This window comes from Mesoplodon bidens (genome assembly GCF_964165515.1).
Source record: "Mesoplodon bidens genome assembly, chromosome: 6".
NCBI classification, from domain to species: domain Eukaryota; kingdom Metazoa; phylum Chordata; class Mammalia; order Artiodactyla; family Ziphiidae; genus Mesoplodon; species Mesoplodon bidens.
In genome coordinates, this window is record NC_138162.1 from 10,172,453 (window position 1) to 10,192,278 (window position 19,826).

Sequence of the window (19,826 nt, forward strand, 5' to 3'; positions counted from 1 at the left end):
TAGAATTTGGAATCAGCCAAGAGCAAGTGAGACTCTAACAAAGAGATATGGAGGCACATTGGAGAACTTCTCAAAGTTGTAGTGAAAAGGCAAACTCAGCATCTTGTTCTTAACCTACTATTCTGTGTACCATCAGCATATGATAGATGGGACCAGTGTGCTTGTCTCTGTAGTTCCTGGAAAAGAGGTGTTTAGTACAGTGTGTGGTCTCTGGAAGGGTCAACATTCTGAATTTAGGAGGCAGGCAGTTCTACCCTGAGCCCTAGACAGATGATAAAAACCTTCCCATATTCATTATCAGGTACTACAGTTGCTCATGGGAGCTGTTGGGGGCATGTTTGCTCACTGCATGACATATAAGAATGTCTATGTTTATGAAGAAAATTGGCTGGTACTGAGACACTCAGTGGGTTTTCTTACATTCTGTGTAAACTTTCTTCATTTTCCCCTAGGACTTAACTAATAAACGAGAAAGAATTTCCTTGTGTTGATTGGAATATTGATATCTGTTAGAGTAGAAAACATTTCGGGGGTATCATCTTTTTTTCCTCCTGGGAGAAGCCTTCTTTTTGCTGTTAAATTTTCACTTAATTGTTGACTTGGGCATTATAGACCCATAATAACAAAACAGTTATATAGGTATAATGGAAAGTTTGCAGACATTTACATTTTCCTAGATTTTGATTACCATTTCCTCAAATTCTTTTTTTTTTTTTTTTCTTGGTTGTAACATCAGAAGAGATCCGAATTGAGAAGAGGGTAAGGGCAGAGATTCTTTCCTACTGAAGAAATCTGTGTGAAGATTTCTCAGCCGGATAAATGATTGGAAAAATCTGTTTCCCTTGCCTCCTGCCAAGCTCCAAACTGTGTTTTCATAATAAGTAAACGGAGTGCTTAGATTTTAAGTTATTCTTGTAGACATGGAAAAAGTAAGCCATTCTTTCATTAAAATCAAAATATGTATTGCTTACAAGATTCCCATAGGCAACTTCCAGGACAGGGTAGCTATACCCAGATTAGCCCTTCTATCATAAATGACTGGAAAACTGCACAAAATATAAGAAACTGTTTGCAGACATTGAAAAACAGGCAGTTGTACGGGACAATGAGCCCTGAGAGAAGCTGAGACCTACTAGCACTTCAGCTTTCTTCCAGGGTTCCCCAAGGAGAGCAGAGCAGTCCCATTGACCTGGGAGACACAGATCAGAGTTGGGGGAACTGAAATTCAGCAACTGAAATTAGCAAAATTAAATACGGGGAGGAGGGAGCCCTACTGAGAATGAGCTCTAGAAAGATGCCTTTTAATCTTCTGTTGTATACCAAGCTGTGTGTGCCTCCTGTGGGATCTCACAAGTCTGGTCAAAGAACAACTACCGGGGAGCTGTAAACTAAAGTTCTGGCCAAAACTCTAGTTCATAGCTCCCCAGTAGTTGAAGCATCCAGGACATTTACTAGTAACTCTGGAAAGGCCGTGTCTTGGGAGCAAGGCTACACTAGCCCTAGATTAAAGACGGCCTTAATTCTTAATAAAGTTTTAAACGGATTCTTGAAAGGATCAAACTGATCCACATGTAAATTAACTGACTGCCAGAACAAAGCCCAATATTATCTAAAAGATGATGACAAAATGCAAACATCCCACACTCGAACATTCATAGTGTCCAACTTTCAATAAAAAATTATGAGACATGGAAAGAAGCAGGAAAAAATGTGTCCTGTAACCAGGAGAAAAATCAGTCAAGAGAAGCAGAGTCAGAAATGGCAGGGATGATAGAACTGGCAGATAAGTACTTAAAAATTCATGTTATAAATATGTTCAAAGACTTAATAACTCAAAAAGAAGAGAAATGGAGACTTTAAAAAGAACCAAATGAAAATTCTAGAGCTAAGAAATACAGTACCTGAAAGAAAAAATTCACTGATGGGAGCAAATCAAGAAGATTAGGAAAAAAGGTCAGAGTGTTAGTTATCTATTACCACATGACAAATTGTCCCAAAACTCAATGTCTTAAAACAACAATAACATTTATTTTCTTACAGTTTTGTGGGTCAGGAATCCAGCACAGCTTAGCTGGGTCCTCTAGCACAGGGTCTGTCACCAGGCTGCAGTCAAACTGTCAGCCAGAGCCACAATCATCTCAAGGTTCAATAGGGGCAGGATCTGCTTCCAAGCTCACTGAGTAGTTACTAGCAGAGTTCATTTCTTTGTGAACACCATCCATTCCTTGCCACGTGGGCCTCTCCATAGGAAAGCTCACAAAATGGCAGCTGGCTTCATCAAAATAACCAGGAGCAGGAAAGTACTAGGAAGGAAGAAGTCACAGTCTTTTATAACCTAATCTCAGAAATACATCCCAACACTTTCGCTGTACTTTACTCATCGGAAGTAAGTCACTAGGTCTAGCCCACCAACAAGACAAGGAGATTACACAAGGCTGTGAAAAGCAGGAGGTGGGATCATTGAAAGCCATTTCAGAATCTGCCTATTGCAATCAATGAACTTTAAGACAGGACAATAGAAAATATTCAAAGTGAAGCACAGAGAGAGAGAAAAAAAATGGATGAAAAGAACAAAGCCTGTGGAATAATAGCAAGTGTTCTGACATATATGTAGTTGGAGTCTCAGGGATGGTAGAGAAAACTGTTCCAGATTTGATTAAAAATACCAACCCACCAATCTTGGAAGTCCAAAGAAGGCCAAACAGGATAAATACAGAGAAAACCACATCAAGGCACATCATAATCAAATTGCAGAAAACCAATGAATGATAAAGAAAAAAATCTTATAAGCATCCAGAGAAACCAAGATAAGAATTATTGCTGACTTCTCACCAGAAATAATGCAATCCAGAAGACAACGGAGTGACATCTCTTGCTAAAGAAAAATCTTGTCAACCTAGAATTCTATATTTAGTGAAAATATCCTTCAGAAATGAAGGTGAAATGAAGACATTTCCAGACATTCGAAAAATAAAAGAATTTGTTGCCATTAAACCTTTACTATAAGAAATATTGAAGGCTGGAGGGGAAAAAAAATACCAGATAGAAACCCAGATCTACACAAAGGAATCAAGCATACTCAAAATGTCACCATTAGCAACTATACAGAATGAACAAAGGAAAAGGAAATAAGTGAGACCTCTTTGAGTGGGGATAGACAAACTCTGGCCCATAGGCTAAATCCAGCCCACCACCTATTTTTATATGGCCTATGCACTAAGAATAGGTTTTAACATGTGAATATTTGCAATTGATTTGATGATATGGAACATTAACTTTGAACTCCATTTAAGTGAAATGTTATCTACCCCCCCAAAAAAAAATATGTCCTTCTCAGAAGTAACCTGTAGTAACCCCAGAAAATATATTTGATTATTATATTTTGAATTTTGTCAATTAAAAAACATGGAAATTCTTTTTCTCTTGTTATATAAGTATCTATAAAATATCCTTAATATTTCCTCTTGGCTCTCTTAGCCTGTCTGGAAAAGTTTGTTTATCTTGGAGAGTGGGAGCAAAAAGACAAGGGAATCTACCATGTTCCAGGCACTGTCCCAAGTGCTTTATATGCACTACTTAATTCTTGAAACAACCCTCTGAGGTTTATATACATTTATTGTAGAAGTCTCAGATTGTTGATTTTTTTTTTTTTTTTTTTTTTTTTTGTGGTACGTGGGCCTCTCACTGTTGTGGCCTCTCCCATTGCGGAGCACAGGCTCCGGACGCGCAGGCTCAGCGGCCATGGCTCACGGGCCTAGCCACTCCGCGGCATGTGGGATCTTCCCGGACCAGGGCACGAACCCATGTTCCCTGCGTCGGCAGGCGGACTCTCAACCACTGCTCCACCAAGGAAGCCCTCAGATTGTTGATTTTTATCCTAGTAATCATGACTTAATCTTAGCAACAACTCTGTGAGACAGATATTATTCCCATTTTATAAATGAGGAAACTGGGGCTCAGAGAAGTTATGTAACTTGCCTAAAGTTATATATAAATGGTAACAGGTTTATATTCTTCCCTCTGCCACTGACACAAAGCCAAGGCACTTACACTTCTGTGCTTTTTGGATGGAAGAGTATCCCTAGCCCCAACTCAGTCTATGAAGTCTTATTTCTCAACAAATTTTAACCATGCTTCGTTATCTGGTTTCTCTTCCTAAAGGATATTAAATGCAGAAAAATAGAAGGTGGAAAAAGAATTACAGAACTTAATAATAAAGCCAGTAGGAAGTTAAAACTGACAAGAGTTGACCAAAAATGAAACAAAACAAAAACTGTTAAAAATCAGTCCAAGAACTCAAAAAGCACAGTAGTATGGTAATATGGAACTTATTATAATATGGAACTTAATATTTAGTGGTGATATGTAGAGCCTTTTGCAAGTCTGAAGAAATCATGATATTCAGTACTTGTAAAGATGGACATGATAACACGGTATTTATTTTCCTTATACTCTAATACAGGAGGAAAATTTATCATATGGATTTTTTTTAATTTATTTTATTTATTTTCGGCTGCGTTGGGTCTTCATTGCTGTGCACAGGCTCTCTCCAGCTGCAGCAAGCGGGGGCTACTCTTCGTTGCAGCGCGCGGGCTTCTCATTGCTGTGGCTTCTCTCGTTGTGGAGCACGGGCTCTAGGCGTGTGGGCTTCAGTAGTTGTGGCACACGGGCTCAGTAGCTGTGGCTTGTGGGATCTAGAGCACAGGCTCAGTAGCTGTGGTGCACGGGCTTAGTTGCTCCGTGATGTGGGATCTTCCTGGACCAGGGATCCAACCCATGTCCCCTGAATTGGCAGGCGGATTCTTAACCACTGTGCCACCAGGGAAGTCCAATTTAATAGTTTTTACACTTCTCAGTTTTAATTTCTAATATAATAAATATTGATAGATATAATCCACATGAACAAAAGCTTTTGGGGCTCCTCAGTAATGTTTAAAAGTGTAAGGGGATTCTGAGACCAAGAAGTTTGACAACTGCTGATTTAGGGTCTTGAAAATCATCTAAAAACCTTGGACTTTATTCTGAAGACAATAGGAAAAGAAACACTGTAGAGTTTTAAGTAGGAGAGTGATATGACCAGATGTGTGTTACAAAAGGATGACTCCTCTCGGTAGATGTTTGGATCTGAAGAAGACATGACCCAAAGTAGGAAAACCAAGAAGAGGCAACAGACGGGCAGGACCTCGGTGAGGGCTGTGGTCACAGGATGGGAAGGGATGAAAGATGAATATATGAAAACTATTTAGGGGACCAAATGCTTGGAACTTGGTGAGTAGTAAAGCCTCCAGTTGGGCTAATAGACCTTTAGATTTAAGGGGAAATGTAGAATTCAGTTCTGGATGTGCAACACTGCAGGCCATATGAAGATGGCAGCTGTACTCACTGGTTGGCTCTGAAAGTCTGGAGAAAGGTCCGAGCCAGATATCTGCTTCGGGATCATCAATATCTGGATAGTAGTTAAAACCTAAGGGGCAAACCTGACAGAGGAGAAATGGAGTTAAAAAAGATGAGGGTCAAGGACAGGACACCGGGGAAGACCATTACTTAAGAGAAAGATAAAGGACAAGAAGGTCACAAAGGACATATAAGAAACATATTGACTGGAGAAGTCAGTTGAAAAATCAGTTGACTGTGGCTTCCTGGGAAGAGAGGACTTCAGAAGTATCAGATACAGCTGAGAAGCCAAGCAAAATAAAAGCCGAGAAGTATCTACTGGATCTCTGAACATAGAGGTCGTGGTGACCTTAGCAAGAGTGTTTTCAGTAAATTAGAGGAAGGAGGGAAATCACATTGCCATGGGAGTTTTTATAATCAGAGAGCTTTAATTATGTTTATAGGAAGGAGCCAAAGGGGGCGGGGGGAGGGGGTGAATGACACAGGCAAAAGTGTAAGTGGATCAGACTCTGTCCCTGCTGCAGAGGTCAAAGAGGTCATCACAGTTACTGGGGCCTCTGCCACCATCGGGGCGCTTGAGAAGGAGCACCAGCCTTTGCCAGTTGAATTACATTGAACTGAAGCTCCTACAGGCAGCTGGGAATGCTGCTCGCAGTGGAGACCAGACCCGGAGGGGGTTTTCAACCCAGAGACCAAAGCATCCCAGGCCATCCATTTCCCGCTGCAATGAAGAGTAGCCCTTGCTCGCTGCAACTAGAGAAAGCCCGTGCACAGCAACAAAGACCCAATACAGCCAAAAATAAATAATAAATTAAATAAATAAATAAAAGTTATTTTTAAAAAAGGCAAATCCAATGAGAGCTCTCCACCCACTTCCAAGCCAGAGGGACCAGAAAAGATCAGACCCTGGAAACCCATTTTTTAAGAAGTATCCATGCCTGATGTAGAGGAATTCAGAAGGAATCCAAATACTCAAGAGATGTTCTTCATAGGCTTATCTGTAATACTGGCAATTTTATTAGTAACTTAAATGCCCAACAGAAAGATAGTAGCATGAACCGTGGCACACACCTACTTGTTGGAATAAAATACAGCTGTTGAAAAAGATGGTTGTGGAGACTACGTAGCAACAAGGAAAAGGCTATGGTAAAATGTTAAGAAAAGGGCCTCCCTGGTGGCGCAGTGGTTGAGAGTCCGCCTGCCGATGCAGGGGATACGGGTTCGTGCCCCGGTCTGGGAGGATCCCATATGCCGCGGAGCGGCTGGGCCCGTGAGCCATGGCTGCTGAGCCTGCGTGTCTGGAGCCTGTGCTCCGCAACGGGAGAGGCCACAACAGTGAGAGGCCCGCGTACCGCAAAAAGAAAAAAAAAAAAAAAAAATGTTAACAAAAAATTCTCCCCAAATTTTACTATACGATCTGATTACAACTGTGTGAAAGACATGTGAGAATGACTAGAAAAGAGGCCATGGATGTCATTGTGCCAGGATGTTGGTATTATGGGGGTGGAGTGTGGAAGTCTCTCCTCTGTCTTCTAAATTTCTAGTCATTTTTAAATATATTTTATAATTTTTTAATTGAAAAAGAAAATCAAAAAATTCAAGTTTATTTTTGGCTTTCCTGGCAAGTGGGACACCTGGGGGGTTTTAGACAAAGGTGGGCCTCAGGCTCAGTTTGGAAGTCCCAGCTCTGACCAGTCATTGCCAACCACAGTGGGTGCCCACAGGTCGTTTAGAAGGGAGCCTCTTTTCAAACAACAATCTCTGTTCCATTTGCAGTGGAAATCTGGGAGCACTTCTTTTAGCAGGAATGTATGCGCTGCTGGCCCTCTGCTTAAGCTGTCCCATCTTGTGATAATAGCAGCTTTTTCTGAATGACCACTCCCCTCAACTGACCAGAAGACCCTGTTTTTTCAGCACAGCCTCTGGTTTAAGTTAAAACTTATAATGCAGATGATAAATTACAGCACGAAAGCTCAAAAGTCTCCGCTTCTGACACCTGTACTGCTCATTAGTTTCTGTTCAGTGTTACATTCCATCTTCTCTGTTTTACTTTGGGAAAAAAATACATAAATGTAAATACATTTTTACATATCCAGACTTCCATTTCAATATTCAGAAGCAGATGTATAGTTTCAGTGCCCTGAGCAAATCTGTATATGTGACCGGGGCGTAGATGCCACATTTTATACCCCATTATATTGCATTTTATTCCTACAGCTCTAAAGCAAGTCTGCTCAAAGAAGGCCCAATTAAAAACCAAATCGTCAGAACAATGAGGGTATTATCGTCAAACATCAGTTCCATCACAGTTGTAAGAATGATGGCCACCACCCATGGAGCCCCCGCTGTTTCCAAGTCCATGTGAGATGCCTGATGGGTGCTGTCTCTTTTCTGGCAAACCTTGGCCTCTGGAGGGACAGACAGTGCCTCCGACCGTCCCACCACTAGAACACAGCAGAACTGGATTTCTTCCCAAGTCTCTGACTAGCACTCACACTTTCCCCCTCTGCATCCCAGGCTTTCGTTATGCCTCAATTTCCAAGCAGAATTTAACAACCCAAACAAAATAATTTGGACTAATTGCAATATTAGACTTTGTATTTCCTTTTAAATCATACTGATACACAGGCTTACCTCAGAGATATTGCAGGTTCGGTTCCAGACCACCACAGTAAAGCAAGTCACACACAGTTTTTGGTTTCCCAATGCATATAAAAGTTATATTTATACTATACTGTAGTCTGTTAAATGTGCAATAACATTATGTCTAAAAAAATAATTTACGCACCTTAATTTAAGAACACTTTATTGCTGAAAAATGCTAACCGTCATCTTGACAGTGCAAGGTTTCCACAAACCTTCCATTTGTAAAAAATGCAGTATCTGCGAACCACAATAAGTGAAGGCACCGTAAAACAAGCCATGCCTGGATCATGTTTCTCAACTGGCATTTTCACAAAGACAGTTTACCCCTATGGCCTACTCATTCCCTATGAAAGGTGCTGATGTTCTTTGAGTTTCCAAGGGTAACCTGCCCACCTCTGATTCCCTCTAACACCCCAGGACAGATGCCCTGATGGGCTGCAGCTGAGGAGGACATATGACCCCCCCTCTTCCTCCTTTACCTGAGGTGAGCCTAGAGGTGCCCGAGGCTGATAAAGGTTTGATAACAGACTTTTCTCACTTTGTGTTCCTGTTCTGTTCAGCTGGTGTTGAAATGCCAGTGATTCCTTCCCAGACACCTCTGGTGGAAATGTACCACATAGCATAAACTACTCATGTTTATTGATAGATCCATTTCCAGAAAGAGGTCAATTAACTTGTTACACTTTAATATATGGGCTTTGGATTAGGTGAAATTATACAAGTGTGAATTCTGCTTATTAACTCTTCTATTATAAAAGAATTCCCACGTCCTGCCACTGTTAACCTTCTGTATAGTTCTCAAGTCAATCCCTTTCTCAGCATCCTTTTTACTCCTGTCTAGCTCAAAACTGAATATGCTCCTACCTGGATGACTATGGCAGCTGGTCCCCCTGCCTCCAGGCCCTGGCGACCCAGGGTGAATGCCCAAAAGCCCAATTTGACCACTGACTTCACTGCCCAGCTTACAGTCCACTAGTGGCTCCCTCAGCTGTTGAATCCAGTGTCCCCCCCCGCCCTTTGGTCTGCCGTGTGTCACAGCACCTCCTGCCTGCCCCACTGTCCGTGAACCTGTCTGCTCGGAGCCCTGGCTCGGAGGCGTGCTGCCTCTCGCCCCCGTGTGTGTCCACGCGTTGTCGCATCCTCCTCCACCCCACCTCTACCCAGCTGACCCCCCTTCCTCCTCTAAGACTGCTCAGTCAGGCGTCGGCTTCTCCAGGAAGCTGTGTCTCTGGTGGCCCTTCCGCCACCAGGCCAGCCACCTCCCCTGGGGCCTCCGCAGCATCTCCCTGGGATCACCTTCTTCGTCATGCTCATCATACTTGTCTCTCAGTGTTCCTCATGTTCATTCCTCTGGCCACCCAGCAAAACAGCGATCCCTGGAGCAAGGGGAAAAGCCTCACAGCAAAAACTCGGAGCGCCTTGGCCCCATGCTCCGCGGCTCCAGCACGAGTGACAGCGTGGCTCTGAGCTAACTAGAGCTCTCCCTCCGAAGTGCTCCCACAGAGCAGGAAGGGGCCGTCTGCTGTAGCTGTCCCACCGCACCGCACCCGGTCATTAGCTGTGTGATAGTCTATCTGTGGTTCTGTAATAGTTGCAAAAGGGCCGAGCTGTTGAATCCTGATACAGGTTCTCCAGGTGGTGGTCTGTCTCCTCTTCCCTCAGTGATGTGAATGGTCTCACTGGAAAGGACACATAAGTCAGAGGCTTCAGTGAGATGGTCAGGGCTGGAACTCCTCATCACTCTGACTTGCTTCCCTCTTCCTTGGGGGTCTGGTAGGAGTGCTGGGGACAGGCAAAGGACACACACAACCTCCTAGCTCAGCACAGTACACGGGGGGCGGGGCGGTGTTTGTAGTCACCTGACCCAAATATGCAGCCGTTCTGGACACTCGATGTGGGATGATTAGTTTGGTTTTGTCCTATGATTGGTGTGCAGATGAACCACAGGCCTCCCCTCCGTGAGCCCGTACCACCCAAGGGGGTGGTGTGGAGGCTTCCTTCCAGAGGCTCCCAGGCCCCTGCAGACTGCATGTCACGTGTGCCATGTGTAGATTTGGCTCTTCTTAGAGTGCAGGACAGGTTTTTAATGGTGTCCCAGTTGTTCAGGCGAAACATGCTCTAGTATCTTGAGGTTTGGGTTTTGTTTTGTCAGTGACGAGCGGGAGCAGGTGGTATAGACAGTCCATGAGATCACTTATCAAAGTGGTCAGTGAACCCCGAAGCGTCGGGTCCACAGACCTCCCTAAGACCTTCTGGTCCTTTTTAGCTGCAGGCACTGGTGTCTGTGTCTGTCACGGCCAGGTGTCAGCAGTAAGGCCTCCTGGAGGGGGTGTCTCTGTTTGTCCTTCACAGCCCTGTGACCTTCATAGACGGCTCTGCTTGGTCACAGCACGGCCAACAGAGAGATCTGCATTGTTCTTCCACACGGTGATATCACCATCAAGGCTCTGACATTCTGAGCTGAATCCTGTAAAGATAAAAGAATACACACATACGCTCACGTCCATACATACAGATACACCCATTCATGTGAGATTCACTTCTCAGAAACAAGTAATTTATATATTCACAGAATGATCAGCTTTCAGCTAAAAATTCTAACATTTTAGTACCACGATTTAGAATCAGGCTAAATTTGTCAAGTGACGGAAAGCGAGGTTTTTCAGAAATTGTTAGCTAATTTTTTCAATATTGAATTTATAGTCACAAAGAGTATATCATAATGATGTTTCCAGGATAAAATACCAGCAGCTTAACTCTTCTGGCCACAAACGTACAGCATATATCAGTTTAGTTTTGAAGATCTGAAGAATTAGCTACTGTAAATAAAGTTTCCAAGATTTCTCCGGGAAGGAGGTGAACTTACAGTAATATGGGTGATATGTTATTAATTAATAACTATGACCGGGCTTCCCTGGTGGCACAGTGGTTGAGAGTCCGCCTGCCGATGCAGGGGACACGGGTTCGTGTCCCGGTCCTGGAAGATCCCACATGCCGCGGAGCGGCTGGGCCCATGAGCCATGGCCGCTGAGCCTGCGCGTCCAGAGCCTGTGCTCCGCAACGGGAGAGGCCACGGCAGTGAGAGGCCCGTGTACCACAAAAAAAAAAACTATGAGCAGCCACTGCTTCAATTAAAAGGACAATGGATGAGAAGGCCTAATAGAAAGGATATGCTGAATTTTAATCTCACAAGCACTGAAGTCTGCAGAAAAGACGAGGAGGAGTTGTTTCTGAGGCTGGTAGGAGGAGGCCTCTGGGTAAGAGATGTCATCAGCTGCTCCTTGGTCTGGGAATGTTTACTGAGCTCTGACTACACGTCTCTCTGGAGCCGTGCTCCTTTGGTTGCCAGTAATGGAAACCAACTTCAAAATAGCTTAAGGAGAAAGAGGACTTTCTTGGAGGTCCACAGGGGTCCCCCAGAACCCAAGGACAGCATGAACTAGTGGGCCAGGGAGAGCGTCACATGGGAGTGAGGATGGCAGGCACCTATGTCTCCGCTTAGAGGAGGGAATCTGATTGGCATGTTTGGCCCAAAGGACAGGCACAGGGGGTGCGGACACGGCTGCAGGTGGCGTGATATGGTAAGCAGGTTTCTTTGGCCGAGCACTGTGTGGGAGGCCACATGAGAAGCGTGCCTAGAAATGTATCCCACGGAGGTGCCAGTTGAGCTAAAGTACCCAGCATTGGCTGATCTTTTGGAGACAGGATAATGAGAGGGGACATCCCAAGCGTGGGCAGGTGGGTATGTGCAATGCCCTGGGCTGGCATGTGGCATCTGAGGGTGGTGAAGTGAGGTGAGGCTAGACCAGGAAGCAGTCCCAGAAATGACAAGGTTGCCCTGAAGGTGGTAGGAAAGGGTTACAAAAGCATTTGGGTCTGGGGGTGGTTTGTGTGTTCAGGGGGTCAGACCCCCAGAGTCAGTCTGCTCTGTGAGGTGCCAGCTTTCCATAGCAGCCTTTAGAGCAGCCTCTCCACGCCCCCCACTGCCCCCAGTCCACCCATCCTTCCAGGGTGGAAATGACCGGAGGCCTTGGGCCTTGCGAGCAGCTTCCACGTGGGATCACATGACCAGGACTCCCCCTCCCAGCAGGAGCCAGGCTATGGAGAACCTTGTAATAGCATTACTATCGGCCTTCCTCCTTCCTGTTGCTCATTTATTTGACTTTAAGCAGTTATTTTTAGAGCAATAATTTGGAGTTAATTGGTTTTCTGCCTTAAAACATACCACCTTTTCCATGCAGTTATTATGTTGAAATAGTTCCGTAGAGCTCTCCTCATCTGGCGTTCCCCGGAACACCCTGCAGAGTGGACTGGGACCTAACTAGCCGTTTGATCTGTTGTTTCCTGACTGCTCTCTCCCCGCCTGTGATGAGAAGGTGAACGACTCCTGGGAAGAGTTGCAGCCCCGCAGCCTCCACTTGCTCTCGCTGGAACTGAAATGACAAGGGGAGAGGAGAATGTGGGGGGCCTCCCCCAAGGTAACCCGCCAGAGCCCCCTCAACCCTGCCTTTTCTCTCTCCCTCTAGGTCACGCGATATTTAAACTCACGTATCTAAGCAATCACGACTATAAACACCTCTACTTTGAATCTGACGCTGCTACCGTCAATGAAATCGTGCTCAAGGTGAGTGTTCCTTCTCGGCCCAGACCCGGCGTATGCAGGACCGGCTCCCCCACCACCACCACTGCATGAGGCTCCCGGGCCGGTTTTGCAGGGTCACTGCACTGCCTACGGGTCACCCGGCTGGTGAGCACCCAGGCCTGGGCCACACCGCAGGTCAGCTGCTCTGCACCTGCTTCAGCCAGCCAGGACCCCTTTCAGCTTCCTCCCAGTCCCCTGATAATCCTCCTTCTTCATGTGTTTATTCATTCTTTTTACGTACCATTTATTTCCCTCCAACCCCACTCAGGAGCTCCTTGAGGTTCCTGGAACAGACTCTGAGGAAATTATTGTTATTGTTTGAAGACACCTTAAAGTAATCATGATAATTAACCTGTTCTAAACATACCCGGCTTGATGCTAGAATTGTCTGTTACCATATCTCAACAGTGCTCACGGAGCACCTTCTGTGTGCCAGGCTAGTACTCAGGATACTGCAGTGACAGCGAGCTTGTCCTCTTTCAGAGGAGACAGACGTTAAGAAAATTACAGAGAGGGGCTTCCCTGGTGGCGCAATGGTTAAGAATCCACCTGCCAATGCAGGGGACACGGGTTCAGTCCCTGGTCTGGGAGGATCCCACATGCCACGGAGCAACTCAGCCTGTGCACCACAACTACTGAGCCTGCGCTCTAGAGCCCATGAGCCACAACTACTGAGCCTGTGTGCCACAGCTACTGAAGCCCACGCACCTAGAGCCCGTGCTCCACAACAAGAGAAGCCACTGCAATGAGAAGCCCATGCACCACAATGAAGAGTAGCCCCTGCTCGCCGCGACTAGAGAGCCCGCACACAGCAACGAAGACCCAACTCAGCCAATAAATAAATAAATAAATATTTTTAAAAGACTGTTAAATAAGTCACAAGGTGCCCCATGGGTGTGTAAAGAGTCAACTGACTTGGTACAGGGGGTAGGGAGGCAGGGAGAGCTGAGCCCTGAAGTTTGGATGGAAAAGCACACATTTCACCAGGTGAGGAGAGAGAAAAGGCATTTCACAGAGAGAGCAGCCTGTGACGGGGCAGAGAAGCAGGGCGAGTGCGGTGTGGCGGGGAGGTTGCACCCGAGCCCGTGTGTCTGGAGCAGAGGGGTTGCACAAGCCACACAGACTCTTGCAAAGTGGGGTCGGACTGAGAAAAGCTCCCGTGGGGTCTCGTTGGTTCAGGAAATATGGGTCAGGGCCCGAGATTCTGTGTCTCTAAGAAGCTCTCAGGTGCTGCACAGGATGCCGTCTGCGTACCACACTCTGAGTAGCCCTGGACTAGTGATTTTCAGACTCTTCCAAACTGAGAATCCTTTCTCCAAGCCAAATCTTACGTAGAATGACCAGATAGAGAAAACAGAACTGCTTTGGCAGAACAGGGCTTAGAGCCAGAGGGGGCTCCTGCACCCCTGGTTGTGTGTGACTCTGACCAGTCACATCACCTCCCTGGGCCTCAGTTTCTCCTCCTGTAAAATAGGGATCATGGTTCTTACCCTGCCCTACCCCACCATAAGGCTAATATTAGCTGCTAGAGCAAATATTAAATGGTACGGTGAAGCTCCCTAAGTGATTATTCGTTCTCTTCTTAAGGGTAGATGTCGTCAAGTAATAGTAATGAAAGTACTAAGATATACTGAGGGGTCACAAAGTGCAGGACCTGGGCCAGGCACTTTACCTGTCCTGTCTCAAGGAACCTTCACACCTCTATGAGGTAGTGATATACAGTCATGCCCATTTTCTAGATGAAAACTGAGGCTCAGGAAAAAAGTAACTTAGCCAGGGTTGTGACAGGCAGAACCAGAACTTGACCTAGGTTTGGCAGATTCCAGAACTTGTGCTCCTAACCTCCCAGGTGTGCATAGACTTAAGGAGCTGAACAGGAGGTTTCGATGAAATGGAATTGTTTCACAGAAACATTTTGAGGCAAAGTCCTCATGGCTTCAAAAGATTTTCAAAAGTAGTAGATGAGGATTAAAAGAATAAAGCTGCTAGGAGGACAGTTTAGAGCCGAGACAGAGTAGCATGACCAGTTGGATGGAAAGCAGAGGGTTCATAGACCACCCAGGATCGGAGCCCCTTGGAACAGGCAGGGGACAGTGCCCACCTGGAGTGCCTGAAAGCAGTGAGCTAAGAGTTACCTGCCAGCGCATCCCCCGACAGCCCAGGGAGCATATGCCGCACTTGGGAGCCAGGTGGAGAAATATTCCATTACCCCGTCAGGGCTGGCGGTTTTTTTTTTTTTTTTTTTTTTTTAATTTTTTAAATTTATTTATTTATTTTATTTTTGGCTGCATTGGGTCTTCGTTGCTGCCTGCGGGCTTTCTCTAGTTGCAGCGAGCGGGGGCTACTCTTCGTTGAAGTGTACGAGCTTCTCATTGCGGTGGCTTCCCTTGCTGCAGAGCACAGGCTCTAGGCTTGCGGGCTTCAGTAGTTGTGACACACGGGCTCAGTAGTTGTGGCGCACGAGCTTGCTCCACAGCATGTGGCATCTTCCCGGACCAGGGCTTGAACCCATGTCCCCTGCATTGGCAGGTGTATTCTTTTTTTGTTTGTTTTGTTTTGTTTTGTTTTACCACTTATGACATTTTATTGGCATATGACAATTTACAAGGGTCCGTGCTGCATTATACATCACACTGAGTAAGAATCATTTAGCCATCTACATTCATTCTTACTGGATATATTTTTACTCAAATTATAATTGAATTCCCAACACTTGATTTTAACTGTGACAAAAGGGAAAAACAGTAATTCCTTAAAGTAGGCTGCAACTGGAAAAACAAATTTTGCTTTTTTAATTAAAATTCCTATGATGTTGAATGAAAGGTGTACACACCTAAGGACTGAGTCATGGGGCAGGTGTATTCTTAACCATTGTGCCACCAGGGAAGTCCTGGACTTTTTTTTTGTAGCCAGCATTAAAATATTCAAGGATTTTACTAGAAGGATTCTAGTAAAATTATAATCCTGTGTTTGACATCAAAATAATTTTCACAACAGCAGATTGATGACAGAAACACAGGTTTATGACTTCAGTGCAAGACTGTGGAAGAACAGAGAAATCATTTTCCAGGACCAAATGCTCCCTCGAAGCAGATGCTTTTCTGCAAAATCCCCAAGGCCTATCACCTTCCCTAAAATGTCTGTTTTCATATGAAAATGCTTGTAGAAATATTACATCATGCACAAGACTCCAGGAGAAGTCCTAGCCTGATTTATTTAGAGAGCTAATGATCGCGATCCTAATGGAAGATTAAATTTCACGTCTCCGATCTCTGATTTTTAAAGCAGTTTAAATACTTAGCCCGATCTGCCATTCCCAATGTCTTTGGGGGACTTTGCACCAACACCAAGTGACTGAGGCCCCACTTGGTAGAAATGTTGCCATCAGAGGTTCTTCTCAGGTCGGTCTTAGACACAAGTAATACATGTGGTGGTTCTAGAATTGAGGAATTTCACATAAAATAAGAGCTTTAGACTGAAACTGAAAGGAGGAAATAAGGACCAGAGGCTAATGTCAAAGAAACTATTACAAGCAGGCAACTCTCCATCAAGTTATTTTTAGCTCGTTGTGTTTTTCCCCATAGGACCCATTTATTGAGCACCGAGTGTATACAAGACATTTTATGTACATTATCTCATTTCATCTTCGCAACTGCCCTGCCCAGTGTAGACATTATTATCCCCACTTTATAGACGAGGAAAAGGAGGCCCAAGTCCACAGAGCACATACACGTGGAGCCTCATCTTGAACCAAGCTGAGGAGTCCCAGACCTGCCCTGCCCCGTCCCACCCGAGATGGGATTGAGCTAAGCCCTGTGTGGTCCCTAATTCCGCAGGCTTCGAGGTGAATCTCAGAGGAGTCATTGGTCGCTTCAAAGTGGGTTCTTCTCGTGATCGAGTGATGGAGGCTGTGACTTTATTGACCATGAAAACTCCCTATATTTTTATGCCTTAAGCTGTAAAATGCATTGAAAGTGAAACACTCTATAGTGCATAAAATTGTGCAAGTTTTAAGCCACAGCATATTAACCAGCTAATGGCAGACCAAAGGGCGTTTTTATCTTTTGATTATTACATTAATCTTCCATTAAAATTATCTATGTGATTATCACAAAGCACTGAAGATAATAAATTTAGGAAATAGTTGGCCTGTTGAGGATCATTTTAAAATGCTTTTGTCAAGTTACATGTGCCCAAAATACACTGAAAACAGTAGATTGGTTGAGTGTGCAAACAGTCGAACCCAAAGATTGCTCTTATTAAGAATGATAAACCTTTTCTTTCCATGCATTGTCTCTAGTGTCCCAAATCGTCACCCGGCCCTGCGGGCCTCATGATTTATTGCTCTCAGCTGGTAACTTGGCGAGGCAGTGGGCCGAGCGCGTCAAGCCTTCTGTACTCACACACCAGCCTTTAACGCCTGCTGCCGGCGACCATCAGAGCAGAAAGTCTGGAGGGGACACCGTGGCAGAGCCCCAGCCCCACGCGAGGCGAGGCATCCGCACCGCCTCCCCGGGGCACCTCGGTTTTTTCTCAGTCCGCAGAGGCCTCTCCCGCTCCGGGCGCGGGACACGTGGCCCTCAGAGTACAATCAGCAGAGGGGGCGGCTCGTTTCTCTAGCCAGGAATGTTCAGGGTTCTAGTCATAACTTTTAGATATTTGAGGTTGAAGAGAAGCAGTGTTTGTTCTCAGAAAGGCGCAGCCAGAGGGCAGCTGGGGCAGTGGAAGGAGCCGGGTCTGAGGAGGTGGGCGGGTGGGGGCCTCTGAGGAGGCCCGGGGCCTGGAGAGCTGTTCCAGGTCCTGGCGCGTACTCTCTAGCTTTGTGACCTCGAGTAAATGACGTTATCATTTCTGTGCCTCAGTTTTCTCCTCTGTACAATGGGGATAACAATGGCAGCCATCTCCTAAGGCTGTTGTGAGGGTTAAATGACTCAGTCCTTGAAAAGCACTCCGAACGCTGCTGCTGCTGCCGCTGCCACCGCCACCGCCACCCAGCCGGGGGCTCATCCTCACAGCAGGCGCAGGTCTTATCACGGCACTGCTCCCCTTCCCTGGCTCCTCCCTGCCTCACCGTGACTGGCCCCTAAGCTTCTGCAGTTCATGGACACCCCCTTGCTGTGTTCCACTGCTGTGCCTTGATGCATGCTGATTCTCCCCACCCCTTGTACACCCCAAACCCCTATTTGTCTCTCAAAACCCATCTCATTTATCCCCTCCACAAGCCTTCCCTGCCCCACATGTCCCCGATAATTACTCTCCCCATTCCTTTCTGCTCCTTCTGTATCTGTTGTCACACTTGTTCTGTTGGACACTCACTAGGCCGTGAGGTCCTCGGGACAGGGACCAAGTCTTAATTTTCCCTCTGCCCCTTGAACCAAACATGGGGTGAGGCTCAGATAAGGCAGGTGCTCAGTGCCAAAGGTAATGGTGACAGTGACCATCCAGCATGGGGGGAAATCTGAAAAGACCCCAAGAGAACCAGGTGGGAGCAGCAGCGTGGAGGCCTGGGAGGCAGCTGGCTGTGCATCCTACACAGAGTTTCCACGGCACCTTTCCCGGCTTGGACCCTGACCTCTCGGTGATCCGGGCAGCTTGGTCCTCTTCTCTGAGCCTCACTTTCCTTTTTTATCAAACGAGCTGTAGCTAGTGGGGTGCTTGTGAGCATTAAAATACCCCAGTTGGAACCTCTGTACCTGCTGGTGGGAGGCTGAACACAGAGCCTTGTTTTGGTTTGGTTTTCATCCCTGTGACGTCCTTGTCTTTCAGACGAGGGAAGAGGGGGCTCAGAGAAGTTATGTGCGAGCCCAGGCAGGCTGGGGCAGGACGAGGAAGCCTGGTGCACAGGCTTCTTCTGGGAGGGACCATGGGCTCTGGAATCAGGAAAGCTCCACCACTGGCTGAAAGGCCTGTACCAGCCTCGTGTCTTCTCCAGGCGTGTTTTCCCATTGTGCAGTGGGCTCCGGTCCCAACCTGCGGGGTTGCCGTGATGACTGGACGCCATGCACAGGGGAGCACTGGGTCCGGAGGGCGCCCAGCCCGGGGCAGGGCCCTTCCCTTGCTCATCCCAGGCGAGCAGAGTGGCTGGCAAGTGACTGGGCTGTGTCGTCTTGCTTTCTAGGTTAACTACATCCTGGAATCACGAGCAAGCACTGCCCGGGCTGACTATTTTGCTCAAAAACAAAGAAAACTGAACAGACGTACAAGCTTCAGCTTCCAGAAGGAAAAGAAATCAGGGCAACAATGACACCGGCCTCCGGCTTCAATCTGTTGCCATAGCTCAGAGCCTGCCTGCCAGGACCAGGTGGCCCTAGAGCCCACCCTGTGTCCTGCAGTCCTCGGGGAGGCCAGCCCCTGGCTCACGAGGACAGGGCTGGTGGGCTCTTGGGGAAGGGGGGGCACCCCCTAGAACAGAGCTGGGGACGTTGCCACGGGGCCGAACCCTGAGTGGTAATGGCTTTGATTAGCAGTACCCTGGGCCGGATGACACCGAGAGGAGCCACAAGCTGCCCAGCCATCTTCACTGCCTGACGGCCCCGCCCGAAGATGTACATAGCCATGCCCAGACATGTCCTTGCAACTTGATCAAATTTCTTAAACGAAGAACAAAAATGTACGGTTCTTTTTTTTTTCTTCCTTTTAATAAACTCTTTATCATAGTTGGTATGATGGACCATTCTTTGAGGCAGAGGATGGATTATGTTATTCTCTTTAAAATCTGTTCCCATATTGAACAGGCAGATTGGAAAAGCTATGGCTCGATTTTTCAGAAGAAATGTTTAGGATTTAGTCAATAGTTTTAACTATGCCATTTGTTTAAATGAGTGCATTGCTTTGAGGATAGTATCTTACTAAAGTTAGGAAGGGGACCGAGTGATGTGTGTCCAAGGCTGCGCCATTTTCCCCTTCAGAAGCCTCCTCTCCTCGGCTCATCCCAGCACCTCTGATTTCAGGAAGGCAGGACTGCATGTAAAGCTCGGGGCTCGGAGAAGTGGGGGTCACACTGGGCTCCCAGCCAGCAGTGGTCTCTTCTGTTTCCTAAATAACAAGTCTAAGTTTCAGCTGGACCCGCATGTGGATTTTTCCTGGACTCGGAAGAGTCTCTGCTGTGCTGTCTCAGGGGCCTCGGCTCCGTTTCTCCTCTCCC

General features: G+C 46.3%; 1 protein-coding gene across 8 annotated transcripts in view; it reads left to right on the forward strand.

The window, feature by feature from the left end:
- Positions 1 to 19,338, forward strand: part of MAPKAP1 (MAPK associated protein 1) — a 244,850-nt gene extending 225,512 nt beyond the window's left edge. For all 8 annotated transcript variants that reach the window (XM_081237382.1, XM_081237387.1, XM_081237381.1 and 5 more), the window contains 2 exons: positions 12,567 to 12,664; positions 18,801 to 19,338. In XM_081237382.1, coding sequence (XP_081093508.1) covers positions 12,567 to 12,664; positions 18,801 to 18,926 — 224 coding nt within the window. In that variant the 3' untranslated portion in view covers positions 18,927 to 19,338. The remainder of the gene's footprint in view (positions 1 to 12,566; positions 12,665 to 18,800) is intronic.
- Positions 19,339 to 19,826: the final 488 nt, after the last annotated feature.